Below are 22133 nucleotides of genomic sequence, written 5' to 3'. Positions count from 1 at the left end.
GTCTTCCAGGCAAATGGAACTGAAAAAAAAGCTGGGGTAGCAATACTTATATCTGACAAATTAGATCTCAAAGTGAAGGACATAACAAGAGATAAGTAAGGCCACTTCATAATACTAAAGGGAGCAACCCAACAAGAAGAAATAACTCTGGTAAACATATACACACCCAATACAGGAGCACCCAAATACATAAAACAATCTCCTGGAGGATATCAAGGCAGAGATTGACAGCAATACAATCATAGTAGGAGACTTTAATACCCCACTATCACCATTGGACAAATCCTCTAAACAAAAAATCAGCAAAGAAACATCAATCCTAAATGACTCACTAGACCAGATGGAATTAATTGACATCTTCAGAACATTTCACCCCAAAGCCACAGAATATACATTCTTCTCAGGTGCACATGGGTCATTTTCAAAGATAGAACATATGGCCAAAACCGGTTTGGCTCAGCGGATAGAGCGTCAGCCTGTGGACTGAAGGGTCCCAGGTTCGATTCCGGTCAAGGGCATGTAACTTGGTTGCGGGCACATCCCCAGTAGGAGGTGTGCAAGAGGCAGCTGATCAATATTTCTCTCTCATCGATGTTTCTGACTATCTATCCCTCTTCCTTCCTCTCTGTAAAAAATCAATAAAATATATTAAAAAAAAAAAAAAAAACAAAGATAGAACATATGTTGGGACATAGGCAAAGACTCTTCAAATTCAAGAAGATAGAAATCATATCAAGCATCTTCTCAGACCACAGTGGCATAAAACTGGAAATCAACTACAATAAAAACAATCCAAAGAAATCAAACACATGAAGACTAAACAGCATGCTATTAAACAATGTCTGGGTTACCAGAGAGATCAAGGAAGAAATAAAAAACATCATGGCAACAAATGACAATGAAAACACAACAATCCAAAGTCTATGGGACACAGCGAAAGCAGTCTTGAGAGGGAAGTTCATAGCTCTACAAGCATACTGCAAAAAAACAAGAAACAATGGTAATAAATTACCTAACCCTACAACTCAAAGAGTTAGAAAAAGAGCACCAAGAAAAGCCCAGTGTAAGCAGAAGGAAGGAAATAATAAAGATCAGAGCGGAGATAAATGACATAGAGACCAAAGAAACAATACAAAAGATCAACAAAACCAAGAGCTGGTTATTTGAAAGGATAAACAAGATTGATGAACCTCCAGCCAGTCTCACCAAGAAGAGGACCCAAATAAACAAAATCAGAAATGAAAGAGGTGAAATAACAACAGATCCCGCCGAAATACAAAGGATTGTTAAAAAAAAATACTACAAACAACTCTATTCCAACAAACTGGACAACTTGGAGGAAATGGACATATTCCTAGAAAAATATAACCTTCCAAAACTCAATCAGGAAGAATCTAAACATCTCAATATGCCAGTAACTATGGAAGAAATTGAAGCAGCCATCAAAAAGCTTCCGGCAAACAAAAGCCCGGGGCCAGACGGCTTCACAGAAGAGTTTTACCAAACATTCAAGGAAAAACTAAAACTTATCTTCCTCAGACTGTTCCAAAAAATTCAAGAGGAAGGAACACTTCCAAGCTCATTCTATGAAGTCAGCATCACCCTAATACCAAAACCAGATAAAGACAACACAATGAAAGTGAATTACAGGCCAATATCCCTCATGAATGTAGATGCCAAAATCCTCAACAAAATTCTAACAAATCGAATCCAGCAGTACATCAGAAAGATCATAAACCATGACCAAGTAGGATTTATCCCAGGAATGCAAGGATGGTACAATATCCGCAAATCAATAAACGTGATACATCACATAAACTATGAGAGATAAAAATCACATAGTCATATCAATTGATGCAGAAAAAGCATTTGAAAAATCCAACACCCTTTCTTGATAAAAACTCTCAACAAGGTGGGAATAGAAGGATCACACCTCAACATAATAAAAGCTATATATGATTAACCCACAGCTAATATCATACTCAATGGGCAAAAACTAAAACCATATCCCCTAAGAACAGGAACAAGACAGGGATACCCACTCTCTCCACTCCTTTTTTGACATAGTACTGGAAGTATTAGCCATTGCAATTAGACAAGAAGAAGAAATAAAAGGCATCCAAATTGGAAAAGAAGAAGTAAAGCTGTCCTTATTTGCAGATGACATGATATTGTACATAAAACACCCAAAAGACTCTATCAAAAAACTAACAGACTTAATAAATGAATTCGGCAATGTAGCAAGATACAAAATTAACGCCAAGAAATCTATGGCATTTCTATACACCAATAGTGAACTTACAGAAAGAGAGACTAAAAAAGCAATCCCATTTACCATCGCACCAAAAAAATTAAGATACCTAGGAATAAACTTAACCAAGGAGGTAAAAGACCTATACGCGGAAAACTATAGGACACTGAAAAAAGAGAGGAAGACGTAAACAGATGGAAGAACATAATGTTTATGGATTGGTAGAATCAACATCATTAAAATGTCCATACTACCCAAAGCAATCTATAGATTCAATGCACTCCCCATTAAAACACCAACGGCATATTTCACACCTAGAAAGAACTCTCCAAAAATTCATCTGGAATAAAAAAAGACCCCGAATAGCCACAGCAATCCTGAGAAAGAAGAATAAAGTAGGAGGGATCTAAATACCAGATTTCAAGCTGTATTACAAAGCCACTGTTCTCAAAACAGCCTGGTACTGGCACAAGAACAGACATATAGACCAATGGAATAGAATAGAGAATCCAGATATGGACCCAAACCACTATACGCAATTAATATTTGACAAAGGAGGCATGAACATACAATGGAGTCAAGATAGTCTCTTCAATAAATGGTGTTGGGAAAATTGGACAGATACATGCAAAAAAATGAAACTAGATTACCAACTTACACCATACACAAAAATAAACTCAAAATGGATAAAGGACTTAAACTTAAGACGGGAAACCATAAAAATACTAGAGGAATCCACAGGCAGCAAAATCTCAGACATATGCCGAAAGAACTTCTTCACTGATACTGCCCCTAGGGCAGGGGTGGGCAAACTTTTTGACTCAAGGGCCACAATAGGTTCTTAAACTGGACCGGTGGGCCGGAACAAAAGCATGGATGGAGTGTTTGTGTGAACTAATATAAATTCAAAGTAAAGGAACGGAGGGGAGAGCAAGAGAACCCTCCGCTCTTTCGGCTCCGCTGGTCGGATAGAACAGCCGAACGGGCCGCATCCGGCCCGCGGGCCGTAGTTTGCCCTCGGCTGCCCTAGGGCAATGGAAGCCAAAGAGAAAATAAACAAATAGGACTACATCAAAATAAAAAGCTTTTGCACAGCAAAAGAAACCATCAACAAAACAACAAGAAACCCCACTGTATGGGAGAACATATTTGCAAATGTTATCACTGATAAAGGTTTAATCTCCAACATCTATAGGCAGCTTATACAACTTAATAAAAGGAAGATAAATGATCCAATTAAAAAATGGGCAACAGCCGAAACCGGTTTGGCTCAGTGGATAGAGCGTCGGCCTGCGGACTGAAAGGTCCCGGGTTTGATTCCGGTCAAGGGCATGTACCTTGGTTGCGGGCACATCCCCAGTGGGGGCTGTGCAGGAGGCAGCTGATCGATGTTTCTCTCTCATCGATGTTTCTAGCTCTCTATCCCTCTCCCTTCCTCTCTGTGAAATATCAATAAAATATATTTAAAAAAAAAAAATGGGCAACAGACCTAAATAGAATCTCTTCGAAAGAAGACAGAAGGAAGGCCAAGAGACACATGAAAACATGCTCAAAGTCACTAATTATCCAAGAGATGCAAATCAAAAAGACAATGCGATACCATCTCACTCCTGTCAGAATGGCTATCATCAACAAATCAACAAACGACAAGTGTTGGCGAGGATGCGGAGAAAAAGGAACCCTTGTGCACTGCTGGTGGGAATGCAGACTGGTGCAGCCACTGTGGAGAACAGTATGCAGTTTCCTCAAAAAACTGAAAATGGAACTCCCATTTGACCCAGTAATCCCACTCCTAGGAATATATCCTAAGAAACTAGAAACACCAATCAGAAAGGATATATGCACCCCTATGTTCATAGCAGCACAATTTACAATAGCTAAGATTTGGAAACAGCCTAGGTCAGGGGTGGGCAAACTTTTTGACTCGAAGGCCACAATGGGTTCTTAAGCTGGACCGGAGGGCCGGAACTAAAGCATGGATGGAGTGTTTGTGTGAACTAATATAAATTCAAAGTAAAGGAGCGGAGGGGAGAGCAAGAGAACCAGATAGAACAGCCAGATCCGGCCCATGGGCCGTAGTTTGCCCACGGCTGGCCTAGGTGCCCGTCAGCAGATGACTGGATCAGAAAACTATGGTACATCTACACAACGGAATACTATGCTGCCATAAAAAGAAGGAATTATTACCATTTGTAGGCACCTGGATGGAATTAGAGAACATTATGCTAAGTGAAATAAGCCAGTCAATGAAAGAAAAATACCACATGATCTCACTCATTTGGGGATAATAAAAAACATTATAAACTGATGAACAAAAAGATAAGATACAGAGGCAGTAAAGCATCAAACAGACTGTCAAATTACAGCGGGAAGGTTAGGGAGAGGTGGGGGAAATAAGAGATCAACTGAAGGACTTATATGCATGCATATAAGAATAACCAATGGATGCAAAACATTGGGGGGTGAGAGCATGTATGGGAGTGGGGTGGGGAGGGGAGGGCATTGGTAAGATATGTACACATATAATACTTTAATAAAAAATATGTAAAATAAAAAAAAAGATCAAAAGAAACAAAAGTTAGCTATATTGATTAGGAATGCATATTTAGATATAGATAATAAAACTAAAGAAGAACAAGGAAGTGATTAAATGTCAGGATAGCCAGAAAAAAAGAGATTATGATGGGTTTCTAGGGCGTTAGCAAGGTTCTATCTCTTTCCCTGGGTGAATTACTGTATTTACAATATTTGAAATTGTACAATTTATGTTTTATGCAATTTTTGGTGTGTTATGTTTCACATTTTTAAGTAAAAAATTAAGAGTGCAATATAGGTGACTAGATATATAATCTTGTACTGGGCAAGGCATAAGCATACTACCAAATGTAGAAACTATAAAAGAAAAAATTTGAATCTATGCTATTTAAGGATGTATATATAGTTCTTAGAATTAAAGGAAAAATATATGTGATTACTATAGAAACCAAGTGAGGAACCTCTAGGAGAGAGAAGTAGCTATAATCACAAAGCCCTGCACAAAGTGCTTCTGGGTGCTGGTTTCTTGACCTGGGTGATGGCAACATAGATGCTTATGTTTTAACTATTTATTTAAGTATATGTTTATCATATTTCACAATGAAAAAAGCTATTTTAAAATATGTAAATTAAATATTCTTACCTGGATTCTTAAAACCAACTCCTGAATTCTTATAGTTCGGGCTTTTTCGACATAAGCTATCAGATCCATCATCTCTTCTGTTGTCTCAGGGATTTTTAATGCATGTTCTTTAATTGCTTCAAATTCACTGCAAATACTGACATAATACTGTGCTTTACTATAGTTATGGTAATGAATGCTGTATTATACTCAATGAATATGTTGTTATGATTACTATAAAATAGGAACTGTGATATCCTAAAAATAATTGGTTAATTCACTAAGATATCTTAAAATATTTAAGCATAACTTACCTAGTATAACTCAGCATATATCTATAAAATTAAGGTAACATTTTCATATAACATAGAGCATATTTTGGATCAGGTCCTAAATCTAAATCCTGCCTCAGCTGTTACTAGCATTGTGAACTTAGGCAAATCTCTGAGGTTTAGTTTTATATCTATAAAATAAAGTTAAAAACATTCATCTTACTAGATTGTTGTAATATAACAATGAATCTAAAAGGGCCTAGTACATAGTATACTCTCATCCTATCTAATAAAGAGGGAATATGCTAATTGACCCTCATGCCATTGCAAAGATGGCAGCACCCACAGCCAATAAGGAGGGAATATGCTAATTGACTGACCCACCCTCAAAGATGGTTGCGCCCACAGCCAATAAGGAGGGAATATGCTAATTGACTGCCCGCCTTTAAAGATGGTGACACTCACAGCCACAAGATGGCAGTGCCCAGTCCCCTCAGCCCCGCCGGGGCAGCAGGCACGCGGCAAGGCCGGGCCTGCCCCCAGGCGGGCCCAGCCACTCCGTGCGCCTGGCTCCAGAGTAGCAGCAGCAGAGGTGTGATGGAGCGTCGCCTTCCCCTGATCGCCGGGTCACCTCCCGCCCCTGAGGGCTCCCAGACTGTGAAAGGGGGCAGTCTGGGCTTGAAGGACCCCCCTGAAAGTGCTGGTTCAATTCTAGGTTAAAGGCATATGCCCTGGGTTGAGGGCTCATCCCCAATAGGAGGCAGCTGATAGATGTTGCATTCTCACATCAACGTCTCTCTCTTTCTCTCTCTTCAGAGAGAGGTAAGGATATCCCCCTCTCTGAAAAATCAATAAACTATCTTAAAAAGAAAGAAAAAAACCAGATCAGTAGTACTACAAAGGAACCTCCCTGGAAGGCAGTTATGGAGAAAAAGTTTTAAGTACTTATATTTTAACTAGAGGCCCAATGCACAAAGATTCGTGCAAGAATGGGCCTTCCTTCCCCCTGGCTGCTGGCAGCACCTTTGCTCTGGCCGGAGATGCCTTTCTGCCTTTCCGCCTTCCCACACAGCCCAGAGGCCCTGAGTGGCTGGGGTGGTTCGGAATGCCTGGCAAGCGTCCCACCCCACCCCCAGCTGCTCAGCACCTGTGTATGCAAATTAACCTTCCATCTTTGTTGGGTTAATTTGTATACTCACTCCTGATTGGCTGGTGGGCATCGCCAAGGTATAGTCAATTAGCATGTTACTCTTTTATTAGGTAGATCTTTTGTTTTTAAACAAGTGTTATTATGAGCAAAATATTTCTTTTAGCCCAATACTTCTAAGTTTGGCAATAAATTCCACTTACCATTCATTTTCGTTTCTATGTTTTGAAGCTATGTCATTTAATAATATATTTGCAAAGGCTCTTGCTTTATTTGTTAGGCCTGTCTTCAAATCTTCACAATCCAAACGAACCATAGGGAAATGAACCCACTGAGGTAAAAGCATTATTTCTGAGGCAAGGTTGAAAAATTTTTCTATAAACTTAAAAATCACACACAAAAAAATGCTTAGCATTTTAAAATTCATCAGTTATTTTATATTACAGTATTGTGGTATAGTATTATGGTGGACTTCTTAATTATATAATATAAATGTAAACTCATTTCTTTTTGCTAATTGATTAAATTTGTCCCCTTTGTTGCATAAATCTTTTTTTACCTGACCTTTCACTAAGGAATTTGCCAATCTACCAGTAAATATCCAACATGGTGCCATTTATAGCATCGCTATCTAAAAATTTCAGGCCCTGGCTCAGTTGGTTAGAGCGTTGTTCCGATACACCAACATTGTGGGTTCAATCCCAGTCAGGGCACATTCAAAAATCAACCAATGAAGGCATAAATAAGTGGAACAACAAATCGATGTTTCTTCTCTCAATATTCTCACATTCATTCTCTCATTCTCTCTCTCTCTCTCTCTCCCTCTCTCTCTCCCCTAACCCCCATTCCTCTTTCTCTAAAATCAATAGATAAATTAAAATTTTTTTAAATACAAATTTCTAAAAGTGAAATTTTTCTCAGTAACTATTAAAAAAAAACTTTAGCCAAAGTCAACTCATCTCTCTGTTTAGAAACAAATCTATATCATGTGGTAATTTGTGTAGCTAACAAATATTTGCTTGTGCCATACCTGATGCCTCACTAAAGATTCTAATGCAGTCTTCAGGAAAAGAAATATAAGAAATTTTTGGTTTTGACCAAAATAATCCAAAAAAGAAACACTGTGTTCTGCCATTATCAATAATCCAAGATAATGGAATTTATACAACTTCTTAATACCCAGACACGGGGATAATTTTTAAAAATTAAACGAAGTAATACAAAAAAACCTAACAAGTTATGTTGCATTTTGTGAAAGTGAAATATACCTACCAACTTTGGGCAACTCTGACTTAATTCCATATTCCATCTTTAATGTTGCCTCTCTACCTTCTTACCCCATCTTCATCCCCCACCAAAATGCCCCATTCCTTTTTTTTCTCCTTAAAGAGACTTTCCCTCTAACTCTCTCTCTCTCTCGGCTACCCTATTTTTCTCTAGTCTCCATTCATTTTCATTTCTATGGTTGAGCTTAAAGTTTTCAGTGTTTAAGGGAGCTGAGAATAGTAATTAATTCAAAGACTACATTGAGCACCTGCCTGGTTCTTGGTTGGAAACATAGCAAAGAGACTGGAAAGAGCTGATGGACACTGGAAAAGAGAGATATTTTCTTATTCTCTAGTACCATCATCTAGTTTTTCTGGGATGTAATTAACAGATATGGAAATGGATACTGTCCATTTACAGTAGAAAAGATGGTATATCGATACAATGAAGTGCTATGCTATAATAAACTATGACTACATGCAAAATATAGCATACAAACTACAATTACAGTATGTCTAGAATTGACAAAGAAATGCAGGGATATATACTAAACCTAAAAGCAAATTTTAAAAATATATTTTTATTCATTTCCTTCCTCTCTGAAATCAATAAAATAAATATATAGAGATAGATAGATATTTGAAAGATATTAAAATAAATAAATCATATTTATACAGTGGAATACTACTCAGCAATAAAAGGAAGAAGTTACTGATAGACACAACATAGATAAATCTCAAAAACTTTACATTAATAAGAGAAACCAGACACAAATGAGTATGTATGTATGATTTCATTAGAAATGAAAAACCTAGAGTTACTGAAAGTATGTCAGTAGTTGCCTAAGGTCAGGTTTAGGGAGAAATGACTGGGATGGCATATAAGGAAACTTTCTGAGGTGGTGAAAACATTTTATATCTTGACTCTGGTTAGAGTTGCATAAATTTGTAAGAACTCATTTAACTATTCAATTAAAATGGGTGCATTTTATTATATGTAAACCAAACCTCAATGAAGTTGATTTTTTTAAAGTTAATAATTCTTGAAATTAATCAAGGATGGAAAAGGGAATGGATTGATGAATAAGTATGTGATTATGCAAACACAGTAAAATATTAGCATCTAGGTGGAACTCTTCATAAAATTTCTTCAACTTCTCTGTATGCTTAAATATTTCATAATAAAATGTTGAAAAATTAAAATGTCTATATTGTACTTTATGAATAAAAACTAAACAGTCAATAGAAAGTGAGAAGGTGAAAAAGCATAGTTTTAACCAATAGAACAAGGTCCCTTCAAAAGATAGGAATCTTTTCTCATTTAATTACTTTTTCTCCACTGCTTCTGGAATTATCTTTTCCCCACTGTTTCCGGAATTATCATTCTGAAACTCTGATCCAAGTATATTACTTCAATGGCTATAAACCTCCAAAAACAAAGTATAAACTTTTAAGCAAAGATACTTGAAGATTTTCACCTATAGCTCCAACTTACACTTCCAACTTCATATTCTTTTCTTTCATTTATAAATGTATTTTTATTGTTAATACTACAGGCCCGGTGCGTGAAATTCGTGCACAAGGGTGGGGGTGTGTGTCCCTTAGCCCAGCCTGCACCCTCTCCAATCCAGGACTGCTGGCTCCCAACTGTTAGCCTGCCTGCCTGCCAGATTGCCCCTAACCGATTCTGCCTGCCAGCCTGATCACCCCTTACCACTCCCCTGGCAGCCTGATTGACGCCTAACTGTTCCCCTGCTGGCCCAATTGCCCCTAACTGCCCTCTGCTGCAAGCCTGGTCACCCCTAACTGCCCTTCCCTGCCAGCCTGGTCACCCCTAACTGCCCTCCCCTGCAGGCCTGGTTGCCCCCAACTGCCATCCCCTGAAGGCCTGGTCACCCCCAACTGCCCTTTTCTGCAGGCCTGGTTGCCCCCAACTGCCCTCCCCTATAGGTCTGGTTGCCCCCAAATGCCCTCCCCTGCAGTCCTGGTCCCCCCCAACTGCCCTCCCCTGAAGACCTGGGTCCCCCCCAACTGTCCTCCCCTGCAGGCCTGGTTGCCCCCAACTGTTCTTCTCTCCTGGCCCAGTTACCCCAACTGCCCTCCCCTGCAGGCCTGATTGCCCCCAACTGCCTTCCCTTGCAGGCCTGATCCCTCCCAACTGCTCTCCCCTGCTGGCCATCTTGTGGTGGCCATCTTGTGTCCACATGGGGGCAGGATCTTTGACCACATGGGGGCGGCCATCTTGTGTGTTGGGGTGATGGTCAATTTGCATATTACTCTTTTATTAGATAGAATTATTACAGATATCTCCCATTTCTCCCTCTTTTCCCCCCTCCTCACAGCCCCTACCCACCTCCAAGGTCTTTACTACCCTATTGCCCATGTCCATGGGCTATGTATATAAATTCTTTAGTTATCTCTTCTCATTCCACCCTTACCCCATATTGAGCTATGTCAGTCTCTTCCATGCCTCCCTGATTCAGCTAAGTCCACCTATAAACATCTACTTCAAAACCTAGCTCACTTACCACTGCTTTTAAAAACCTTCACCAATTTCCCAAAGCAAAAGCAATCATTTCCTCTTCTGTGCTTTCACAACACTTCATCCATATCTGTATTCCAGTACTTATCTCAATATTTCTATTAATATGTCTAGCTTCCAGGCCAAGTATAAGCTCCTGAGAACAATGTTAATTATTATTTATTTTTACATCACCAAAATCTTGCTAGATGTCTGAATGTGATGAAGAAATTTTTGTTGAATCAATGACTGAGTAAATGAATGACTAAAGAAATTATGAGGTAAATCTGTAAGTTTACTAAAATGATGTTTTGAATAAATTCTACTAACTTTAATTGAAGCATTTATTTTCTAGAATAAAAAGATTATAATTTTAAAAGGATATTCAAAAGGCAATAATGGAAAACAGGATTATCACTTACCTCTGTGTATTCATCAAAAGTATGATCTTCCGCCTGAAAAGTCTCTATCATTTCAACTGCAGTGCCATCAAGGAGCCAATTATATTTTTCAACTGAAAATTAATAATCTAATTTGAATATCAATAATACCCTTTTAAAAAGATATAGCATGGAATGGAATAGCTTATTCAATTAATTATTATTATTGAGTATTAACATATTAGTACATTAATAAAAATAGAATAAAATAGACTTAAGCAAACCAGGTTAAACACAGATGTTTTAAAATAAAGATAAAAGGGTATGTAATGATCTTAAAATAATTTAAGAGATAAAAATAAGCCAGTTAATAAAAGATTTTGCTTAAGATATCAAATAACAATTATCCATCCTGACTTCATACACACTTGAGAAGACTATAAACTTGAGCTTCTATTCTTATAGATTACTTTGCTTTTACCCTTAATTAAGCTTTCTTCTTATTCCAGCATCTCTTCTTTCTACCTTTTGGCTTTATCACCCTGATCCAGTTAGCATTCTCTCTTTGGACCACACAACAGAATTCAAGTTTCTTAGCTTTGATCCTTGATGCTGCCAACAGCTATGTCCATGCTAATTTCTGGCTCTCCCTGCTCTTTCATGACAGCCCCGGACAACCAAATATCAGCCAAATTCTAGTAAAAATAAAATATCATTCTTTTATAATAAAAAGGTATAATATTATATTTATCACATATACCGTATGTCTCATAGTGTTGTCTTGCACCTTCTAAGTTACGATGAACTGCCACCTTTAGCACATTAAGTGCCCACTGTAACACGTGTTCTGGAAGTTCTGTGTCAAGATTTAGAGCTGGTGAAGTTGCTGATAGCCAAGAGGGTACTGATTGGACATTCTAACATAAATAAAAATGACAGTTTATGAAATAACTATCTGTGTAATTGGTCTACTAGTACATGTAGATCTTATATTTTTGAACATTCTTTTCAGATTTTGGTGGCCCAAGAAAAGATAACTTGATGCAAAATAATGATTTAAAGTTGTATAGTTTGTAATCCTATATAATAAAAGAGAAACATGTAAATTGACCATACCTCCGCTACACTCACCAGCCAATCAGGAGTGAGTATGAAAATTAAGCCAACAAAGATGGAAGGTTAATTTGCATACACAGGCTCCAAGCGGCCTGGGTCCCAGGAACATCCTTGGGACCCAGGCCACTCCTAGCCTGTAGGCCCATGCGTATGCCCTGAGCGGCCAGGGTCCCAGAACACCCCCGGCCACTCCAGGCCATTGGGCGCAGGTGCCAAGCGGATGTTCCCGCCCTGCTGCTGCTTGCACGTGTGCCAGTGCCAAGCGGCGACCCGGGTCCATGTCCCCCAGCCCAGTGCCCACAATGCGGGGTGCCCACAACACGGGGCTGCTGGCCTGGGGGGCGTGCTCTCCAGGCCGTGGGGACCCGTCCCTAGCCCAGTGGACACAATGCAGGGGGTCCTCTGCGCATGAGCTGCAAAGGAAACACCTTTTCTTTCTTTTTTTAAAATTTTTTTTATATTTTTTTATTGATTTTTTACAGAGAGAAAGGGAGAGGGACAGAGGGTTAGAAACATCGATGAGAGAGAAACATCGATCAGCTGCCTCCTGCACACTCCCTACCAGGTATATGCCTGCAACCAAGGTACATGCCCTTGACCAGAATCGAACCCAGGACCCTTGAGTCCACAGGCCGACGCTCTATCCACTGAGCCAAACCAGCTAGGGCTTTTCTTTTTTTAAAAAAAAAAAAATATATATATATATTTTATTGATTTTTTACAGAGAAGAGGGGAGAGCGATAGACAGTCGGAAACATTGATGAGAGAGAAACATCAATCAGCTGCCTCCTGCACACTCCCCACTGGGGATGTGCCCCCAGCCAAGGTACATGCCCTTAACAGGAATCAAACCTGGGACACTTCAGCCTGCAGGCCAATGCTCTATCCACTGAGCCAAACCAGTTCGAGCGTAAACACCTTTTCTGACCACGCATTGGCTAAGCTCCCTGTATGCTGCCACTTGCAGTGTTCTTGGTAACTTGGGTTATAAGAATCCAAGAAGGTGATCTAGGGTTTTTCCACCACACTCCTGGAGGAAAAAACGAAGGTCCGCTGCTGGAGGGGCTAAAAAATGTCATATCCTGCCCTAGCCAGTTTGGCTCAGTGGATAGAACTTCAGCCTGCCAACCACAGGGTCCGGGTTCGATTCTGATCAAAGGCATGTACCTAGGTTGCAGGCTCCTCCCTGGCCGGGGCCCAGGTCAGGGCTCATGCAGGAGGCAACCAATCAAAGTGTCCCTCTCACATTGATGTTTCTCTCTGTCTCTCCCTCTCTCTTTCCACACTCTAAAAATCAATGGAAACATATCCTCAGGTGAAGATAAAAGAAAAAAAGAAAGAAATGTCATATCCTATGAAAGACACATCTTGAAAATGCCTAAAGAAAGTTGTCATTTTTTCATGGTGAAGGGACTGGAGTCCGTGTTGATGAAAACACCTTGGCAGCTGCGGTGGCTGGCAGTGGCTGCAGCAGCGGGGTGATAGGGCTGGCAACTTCCCCTGACCAGCCTGGTCTCCTCCCACAGAGGGAGGCCAAACTGCAGAGCGGGCCTAAGCCATCAGTAGGACATCCCCTGAGGGCTCCCAGTCTGTGAGAGGGGGCAGGCTGGGCTGAGGGACCCCCCTCCCCAGTGCATGAATTTCATGCACCAGGCCCCTAGTCTAATATAAAACTTAAGTTGGGTTAGTTTTCTATCACTCAACAAATATTTATTGAGAAAGTATAATGTCAAAGTGACTATACTAGAAAGTTCTAGAAAAAAACAAACATAACTTGGATCATGTACATAAGTAGCTAACAACTCAGTAGGGAAGTTGAGACATGCATAAAAATGTCATAACTACAATAAGACTTCTAAGAGCAAACGTTATCTTCAACCAGAAGACTTTCTCAAAGACAAAGCACTTTATTTTAACGTAAAATAACTGGGAGTATGGAAATAAAGAGTTGTTACATTTTATGTATATAAATACTTTATGGAGCTTCAACTCAATTTAAAATGTTGAAAAAGAGCCATATAAAGAAACCTGATAGATAAGGATGAAGTAATACCTGCAGAGCTTCAGCTATTCTTTCTACCAAACCAAAAACAACATCTTCCAAATCTTGAAAGGTAGGGTAAAATTCCATTTTATCATCATCAAATGTCAATTCCATCTTAAATATTGGCAGCCCTCGTTCATCTTCTTGGTCAAAGAGTTTTACAAATCCTTCTACAGTTCTCTTTAAGAGATCCTTTATCTGCATGATAGTATAAATTACTATTAATTTTTAAAAGTACAAGTTCAACCTTTAACTAAAATAAGTCTATAATTAAGTTATTCTATCAATCCATTTAGTCCTGAAAATTATCTTCTTTCAGCACATATGTTCTTTTATTGTTGTTGTTAATCCTCACCTAAGGACATTTTTTCCATTGCTCTTCAGAGAGAGTGGAAAGGAGTGAGGGTTGGGAGAAGAGAGAGAAAGAGAGAGAAACATCGATGTGAGAGAGACATCCACTGGTTGCCTCCTGCACGCACCCCAAACAGGTGTGGAGAGTAAACCTGCAATCCAGGTTCATGCCCTTGACCAAGAATCCTACACAAAACCTTTAGGTATGTGGGGAGACACTCTAACCACTGAGCAATGCCAGCCAGGGCTCTTTTTTTAAATCCTCACCCGAGGATATGTTTTTATTGATTTTAGAGAGAAAGGGGGAGAGAGGGAGAGAGAGAGAGAGAGAGAGAGAGAGAAACATTGATCAGTTGCCTCCCATTAGCAACTGACCCAGGATCAAACCCACAACCTAGGTATGTACCCTGACCAGGAAATGAACCCACAACCATTTTGGTGTATGGGATGACACTCCAACCAACTGAGCCACCTGTCAGGGCCGCACAGTATGTTCTGAATAAATGTAGTCTAAAATAATAAATGAAAAAATATATGCAAACTTTCATATTTTTATAGAATATCAACAATCTTAAAATGGCAACTCAGCATCTTCCACACTCTAGTAATTTTGACCCTAATACAGAAAACATTTCAGAAGACCAAAAACATGGTGAAGACTGAGGGTAGGGGACCCCTGACCCTGAGGGTGAGGGTGTCATGGGATGACATGTACATGGGGTGAGGAGCATTGGTAAAGATACAGCTAGCTGCTATTGTCACAAGAGCCAATTGTTCAATATTCATAAATTTTGTGAGCCCATTACTAAATCTTTGGATGCTTGAAAATCATCATGGTGGGAATATTTATGCCATGGAAATTAGCAAACACTACAAATCAGAGTGGTTGTTGTTATTGTTGTTTCTGGAGAGCCAAATTTCCAGCACACCATTTGTTTAGGGTGAAGCTATTGTAACTTAGAAATGTGCACAATACATGACCAAAGTATGAAATACATATATATATATGTATGTATGTGTATATATATATATATATATATATATATATATATATATATATATGTATATGTGTGTGTGTATATATATATATACATATATACATACATATATATATATATATATATATATATATATATATATATATATATATATATATATATAAAAGCCAAGCAACCAGCACGCTGAAACAACCGGAATGACTGGAACAACTAGTTGCTAGGACACGCACTGCTGCCAGCCAACCAGCCTGATGGGAGAGGTGGTTCCTCTCCCTGGCCGCCCCTCCCCCAATCGGCCCCCTCATACCCCTATCAGAGGCAAGGCTGGCCAGCTAACCTCCCATGTCCCCTCCCCCCAGCTGGCCTGGCCTGATCGGCCCCCATTGGGGCAGTCCAACTGGACCCCACCAGTGCACAAATTCCTGCACAGGGCTTCTAGTGTATTCTTATCATTAACCAACTGTTTGGAAATTTACCCAAACAGACAAATATAGATCTAAAAGATCTTCAAAATGTTCCTCATCTCACCTGGCCAATTTGGCTCAGTGGTTGAGTCTCGACCTATGAACCAAGAGGTCATGGTTTTTTTTGGGGGGGGACTTTTTTAAAATTTCTTGATTGATTAAGGTATTATATGTGTGTCCTAATCCCCGCATTACCCTCCCAATCCCCTCACTCATGCCCTCACCACCCCCCGCCATTGTCTGTGTCCATTGGTTAGGCTTATATGCATGCATACAAGTCCTTTGGTTGCTCTCTCCCCCTTCCCTCACCCCTCCCTGAGGTTTCACGTTCTGATTGATGTTTCTCTGTCTCTGGAGCTATTTTTGTTCATCAATTTATGTTGTTCATTATCCACAAATGAGTGAGATCATGTGATATTTATCTTTCTCTGCCTGGCTTATTTCACTTAGCATCCATCCATGTTGTAGCAAATGGTAAGAACTTCTTTTTTACCGCAGCGTAGTATTCCATTGTGTAGATGTACCACAGTTTTTTAAACCACTCATCTGCTGATGGGCACTTAGGCTGTATCCAAATCTTAGCTATGGTTAATTGTGCTGCTATGAACATAGGGGTACCTATATATCCTTTCTTATTGGTGTTTCTAGTTTCTTGGGATATATTCCAAGAAGTGGGATCACTGGGTCAAATGGGAGTTCCATTTTTTGTTTTACGAGAAAACTCCATACTGTTCTCCATTGAGTGGCTGCACCAGTCTGCATTCCCACCAGCAGTACACGAGGGTTGTTTTTTTTTCTTCTGTATCCTTGCCAGGACTTGTCATTTGTTGATTTGTTGATGTTTGCCATTCTGACAGGTGTGAGATGGTACTGCATTGTTGTTTTGATTTGCATCTCTCGGATGATTAGTGACTTCGAGCATGTTTTCATATGTCTATTGGCCTTCCTTCTGTCTTCTTTCAAAAAGTATCTATTTAGGTCCATTGCCCATTTTTTATTGGGTTGTTTATCTTCCTTTTGTTAAGTTGTATGAGTTCCCTGTAAATGTTGGATATTAAACCCTTATTGGTGATAACATTGGCAAATATGTTCTTCCATGCAGTGGGCTTTCTTGTTGTTTTGTTGATGGTTTCTCTTGCTGTGTAAAAGCATTTTATTTTGATGTAGTCCCACTTGTTTCTTTTCTCTTTAGTTCAAATTGCCCTAGGAGCAGTATCAGTGAAGAAATTGATTCGGCATATGTCTGAGATTTTGCTGCCTGTGGATTCCTCTAGTATTTTTATGGTTTCCTTTCTTATGTTTAAGTCCTTTATCCATTTTGAGTTTATTTTTGTGTATGGTGTAAGTTGGTGGTCTAGTTTCATTATTTTGCATGTATCTGTCCAATTTTCCCAACACCATTTATTGAAGAGACTGTCTTGACTCCATTGTATGTTCATGCCTCCTTTGTCGAATATTGAACATAGTGGTTTGGGTCGATTTCAGGGTTCGCTATTCTATTCTATTGATCTATATGTCTGTTCTTGTGCCAGTATCAGACTGTTGTGAGAACCATAGCTTTGTAATACAGCTTGATATCTGGTATTAAGATCCCACCTACTTTATTCTTCTTTCTCAGGATTGCTGCATCTATTCAGGGTCTTTTTTTATTCCAGATGAATTTTTGGAACATTCGTTCTAGGTCTGTGAAATATGCCATTGGCATTTTAATGGGGAATGCATTGAATCTATAGATTGCTTTGAGTAGTATGGACATTTTAATGATGTTTCTTCCACCAATCCATGAACACAGTATGTTCTTCCATCTGTTTATGTCTTCCTCTATCTCTTTTTTCAGTGTCCTGTAGTTTTCTGCATATAGGTCTTTTACCTCCTTAAATTTATTCCTAGGTATCTTAATTTTTTTGGTGCGATGGTAATTGGGATTGCTTTTTTAGTCTCTCTTTCTGTAAGTTCATTATTGGTGTATAGAAATGCCATAGATTTCTTGGCATTAATTTTGTATCCTGCTACATTGTCAAATTCATTTATTAAGTCTAATAATTTTTTGATGGAGTCTTTAGGGTTTTCTGTGTACAGTATCATGTCATCAGCGAATAAAGACAGTTTTACTTCTTTTCCAATTTGGATGCCTTTTATTTCTTCTTGTTGTCTGATTGCAATGGCTAGTACTTCCAGAACAATGTCAAACAGGAGTGGTGAGAGTGGGCATCCCCGACTTGTTCCTGTTCTTAGGGGATATGGTTTTAGTTTTTGCCCACTGAGTATGATGTTGGGTGTGGGTTTGTCATATATGGCTTTTATTATGTTGAGGTATGATCCTTCTATTCCCAACTTGCTGAGAGTTTTTATCAAGGAAGGGTGTTGGATTTTGTCAAATGTTTTTTCTGCATCAACTGATATGACTATGTTTTTATCTCTCAATTTGTTTATGTGATGTATCACGTTTATTGATTTGCAGATATTGTACCATCCTTGCATCCCCAGGATAAATCCTACTTGGTCATGGTATATGATCTTTCTGATGTAGTGCTGGATCTGATTTGCTAGATTTTTGTTGAGGATTTTGGCATCTATATTCATGAGGGATATTGGCCTGTAATTCTCTGTCATTGTGTTGTCTTTATCTGGTTTTGGTATTAGGGTGATGTTTGCTTCATAGAATGAGCTTGGAAGTGTTCCTTCCTCTTGAATTTTTTGAGATAGTCTGAGGAGGATAGGTTTTAGTTCTTCCTTGAATGTTTGGTAAAACTCCCCTGTGAAGCCGTCTGGCCCCAAGCTTTTGTTTGCTGGAAGCTTTTTGATGACTGCTTCAATTTCTTCCATAGTTATTGGCCTATTGAGATGTTTAGAATCTGCCTGATTGAGTTTTGGAAGGTTGTATTTTTCTAGGAATATGTCCATTTCCTCCAGGTTGTCTAGTTTGTTAGAATAGAGTTGTTCATAGTATTTTTTAACAATCCTTTGTATTTCGGTGGGGTCTGTTGTTATTTCACCTCTTTCATTTCTGATTTTGTTTATTTGGGTCCTCTCTCTTTGCTTCTTGGTGAGCCTGGCTAGAGGTTCATCAATTTTTTTTATCCTTTCAAAGAACCAGCTCTTGGTTTCTTTGATCTTTTGTATTGTTGTTGTTTTTTCTGTCTCTATGTCATTCATTTCTGCTCTGATCTTTATCTCCTTCCTTCTGCTTACACTGGGCTTTTCTTGTTGCTCTCTTTCTAATTCTTTCAGTTGTAGAGTTAGATGACTTATTACCATTTTTTCTTTTTTTTGAGGTAGGCCAGTAGAGCTATAAACTTCCCTCTCAGGACTGCTTTCATTGTATCCCATAGACATTGGATTGTTGTGTTTTTATAGTCATTAGTTTCCAGGATGTTTTTAATTTCTTCTTTGATATCTTTGGTAACACAATCATTGTTTAATAGCATGCTATTCAGCTTCCAAGTGGTTGAATTTTTGATTGTTTTTATTGTAGTTTATTTCTAATATTATGCCATTGTGGTCTGAGAAAATGCTTGATATTATTTCAATCTTCTTAAATTTGGGGAAACTTTGCTTGTGACTCAATATGTGGTCCATTTTTGAAAATGTCCCATGTGCACTTGAGAAGAACGTATATTCCGTGGCTTTGAGGTGAAATGTTCTGAAGATGTCAATTAGGTCCATCTGATCTAGTGAGTCATTTAGGATTGATGTTTCTTTGCTGATTTTTTTTTTTTGTCTAGAGTATTTATCCAGTGATGTCAGTGGTGTATTAAAGTCCCCTACTATGATATTATTGTTGTCGATCTCTCCCTTGATATCTTACAGGAGTTTTTTTTATGTATTTGGGTGCTCCTGCATTGGGTGCATATATGTTTATCAGGGTTATTTCTTCTTGTTGGGTTGCTCCCTTTAGTATTATGAATTGGCCTTCCTTATCTCTTGTCATGGCCTTCACTTTGAGGTCTATTTTGTCAGATATAAGTATTGCTACCCAGCTTTTTTTTTTTTCATTTCCATTTGCCTAAAAGATATTTTTCCATCCCTTCACTTTCAGTCTGTGTGAATACCTTGTTCTGCGGTGGGTTTCTTGTAGCATATATATGGGTCATGTTTTTTTTATCCATTCAGCCACTCAATGTCTTTTTTTTTTTTTTTTAATAGAATAGTCATCAGCTTTTCCAGGTGTATTCTTTTTTTTTTTTTTTTTAAATATATTTTATTGATTTTTTACAGAGAGGAAGGAAGAGGGATAGATAGTCAGAAACATCAATGAGAGAGAAACATCGATCAGTTGCCTCTTGCACACCTCCTACTGGGGATGTGCCCGCAACCAAGTTACATGCCCTTGACCGGAATCGAACCCGGGACCTTTCAGTCCGCAGGCTGACGCTCTATCCACTGAGCCAAACCAGTTTTGGCCACTCAATGTCTTTTGATTGGAGCATTTAGTTCATTTATGTTTAAAGTTATTATTGAAAGATACTTGTTTGTAGCCATTTTTTTTGTGTGCCTGTTTTCCTTCTTGCCTTTTTATTTCTTCTTTTTATACCAGTCCCTTTAGCATTTCTTGCATTGCTGGCTTGAAAGTAATAAACTCCCTTAGCCTTTTTTTGTCTGTGAAGCTCCTTATTTCCCCTTCAATTTTGAATGATAGCCTTGCTGGATAGAGTATTCTTAGATTCAGTCCCTTGCTTTGCATCACTTTATAAATGTCCTTCCATTATTTTCTGGTCTGATGTGTTTCTGTTGAGAAATCATTTGATAATCTAATGGGAGATCCCTTATATGTAACTTTCTGTCTCTCTCTTGCAGCCTTTAAGATTCTCTCTTTGTCGTGAACATTTGTGATCGTACTTATCATGTGTCTTGGTGTGGGTCTTTTTGGGTTCATCTTGTTTGGGACTCTCTGTGCTTGTGTGACTTTTTTTCTTGCCCACCTCAGGGAAGTTTTCTGACATTATTTCTTCAAATAGGTTTTCTTTTTTTCCCCCCAAGAGTATATTTACTTAAAAACAAAAAACAAACTCCCTTATACAGTGTAACATTTAAGTTCTAGTATGGAAAAAATGTTGAGGTAGAGAGAGAAAAAATGGTGGCGGAATAGACAGACGTGTCCCGAGCCTTGTCCCGGAGTAGATAGAAAGAAGAGCTGAGGGTCGCATGAGGAGTGACTATTGGTGAGGTAAGGGACAGCTATACTCCAGGAGAAGGTGGGAGACTGCTGGACGGGGCTCCCCTGACCAGGCAGCCCCACTGCTGCTGGGTTCCCTCCCAGAGCCATGGGATCAGAGGCGGAGACCACGGCATCTTCAAGGGGAAAGTGGATGTTATTGGAAACCTGAAAAACTACAACAGCAGCACCCACCAAACAGCTGCAAACCCCAGAGCACCGGTCCCCAATTGGTGCAAACACGCGGATTCAGAGGAACTCTACACTCCACCATGGAAAGGTCAGATTTCGCCTGGGATAATGAGAGAGAGAACTACATAACCAGACACCCGGAGAAGAGAGACCATGGGGAGACAAAGAAACAGCCCGCTTATGAAAGAAAAGCAGGCATCACCAGAAAATGAAGTAAACGAAATGGAGGCAAGCAACCTGTCAGAGAAAGAATTCAGAGAAATGGTCATAAGGTGGCTGAAAAGAATTGAAGACCAATTCTACAATATGAGTAAGAACCAAGAGGAAAAGAAGAAGGGCCAAGAAGAAGTGAAAAATGACATCGCTGCTGTAAAGAACTCAACAAAAAGCATCAACAGTAGATAGAAGAAGCAGAGGACCGCCTCAGTGAGCTAGAAGACAAGGTAGAAAAAAATACCCAAGTAGAGCAGCTTCTAGAAAAAAAAATTAAAAAGCAGGAGAAGAGCCTAAGGGAACTTTGGGACACCACAAAACAAAACAACATCCGCATAATAGGGGTTCCAGAAGGAGAGGAAACTGAGCATGGAATAGAAAATTTGTTTGAAGAAATAATGACAGAAATCTTCCCTGATATAGGGAAGAAAAAACCCACACAAATCCAAGAAGCTCACAGAGTCCCAAGCAAAATAAACCCCAAAGACCGACACCAAGGCACATTATAATTAAATTGGCAAACACCAATGACAAAGTAAGAATCTTAAAAGCGGCCAGAGAGAGACAGAAAGTTACATACAAAGGAACCCCCATCAGACTAGCAACT

At 39.1% G+C, this 22133-nt stretch overlaps 2 protein-coding genes across 2 annotated transcripts in view; both read right to left on the bottom strand.

Annotated features, from left to right (window-relative positions):
* The window catches only part of DNASE1L3 (deoxyribonuclease 1L3), a 969732-nt gene that overhangs the window by 350738 nt on the left and 596861 nt on the right, over positions 1 to 22133 (bottom strand). The window lies entirely within an intron of this gene.
* The window catches only part of DNAH12 (dynein axonemal heavy chain 12), a gene marked incomplete at both ends in the record, with an annotated part of 228478 nt that overhangs the window by 176261 nt on the left and 30084 nt on the right, over positions 1 to 22133 (bottom strand). The window contains 5 exon segments of the mRNA XM_080674339.1: positions 5430 to 5565; positions 7031 to 7209; positions 11036 to 11127; positions 11754 to 11910; positions 14163 to 14351. Coding sequence (XP_080530465.1) covers positions 5430 to 5565; positions 7031 to 7209; positions 11036 to 11127; positions 11754 to 11910; positions 14163 to 14351 — 753 coding nt within the window.

Source organism: Plecotus auritus (genome assembly GCF_963455305.1).
Source record: "Plecotus auritus genome assembly, chromosome: 6".
NCBI classification, from domain to species: domain Eukaryota; kingdom Metazoa; phylum Chordata; class Mammalia; order Chiroptera; family Vespertilionidae; genus Plecotus; species Plecotus auritus.
Note: the sequence above shows the minus strand (reverse complement) of the source record. Positions and strands in the feature narration are given on the sequence as shown.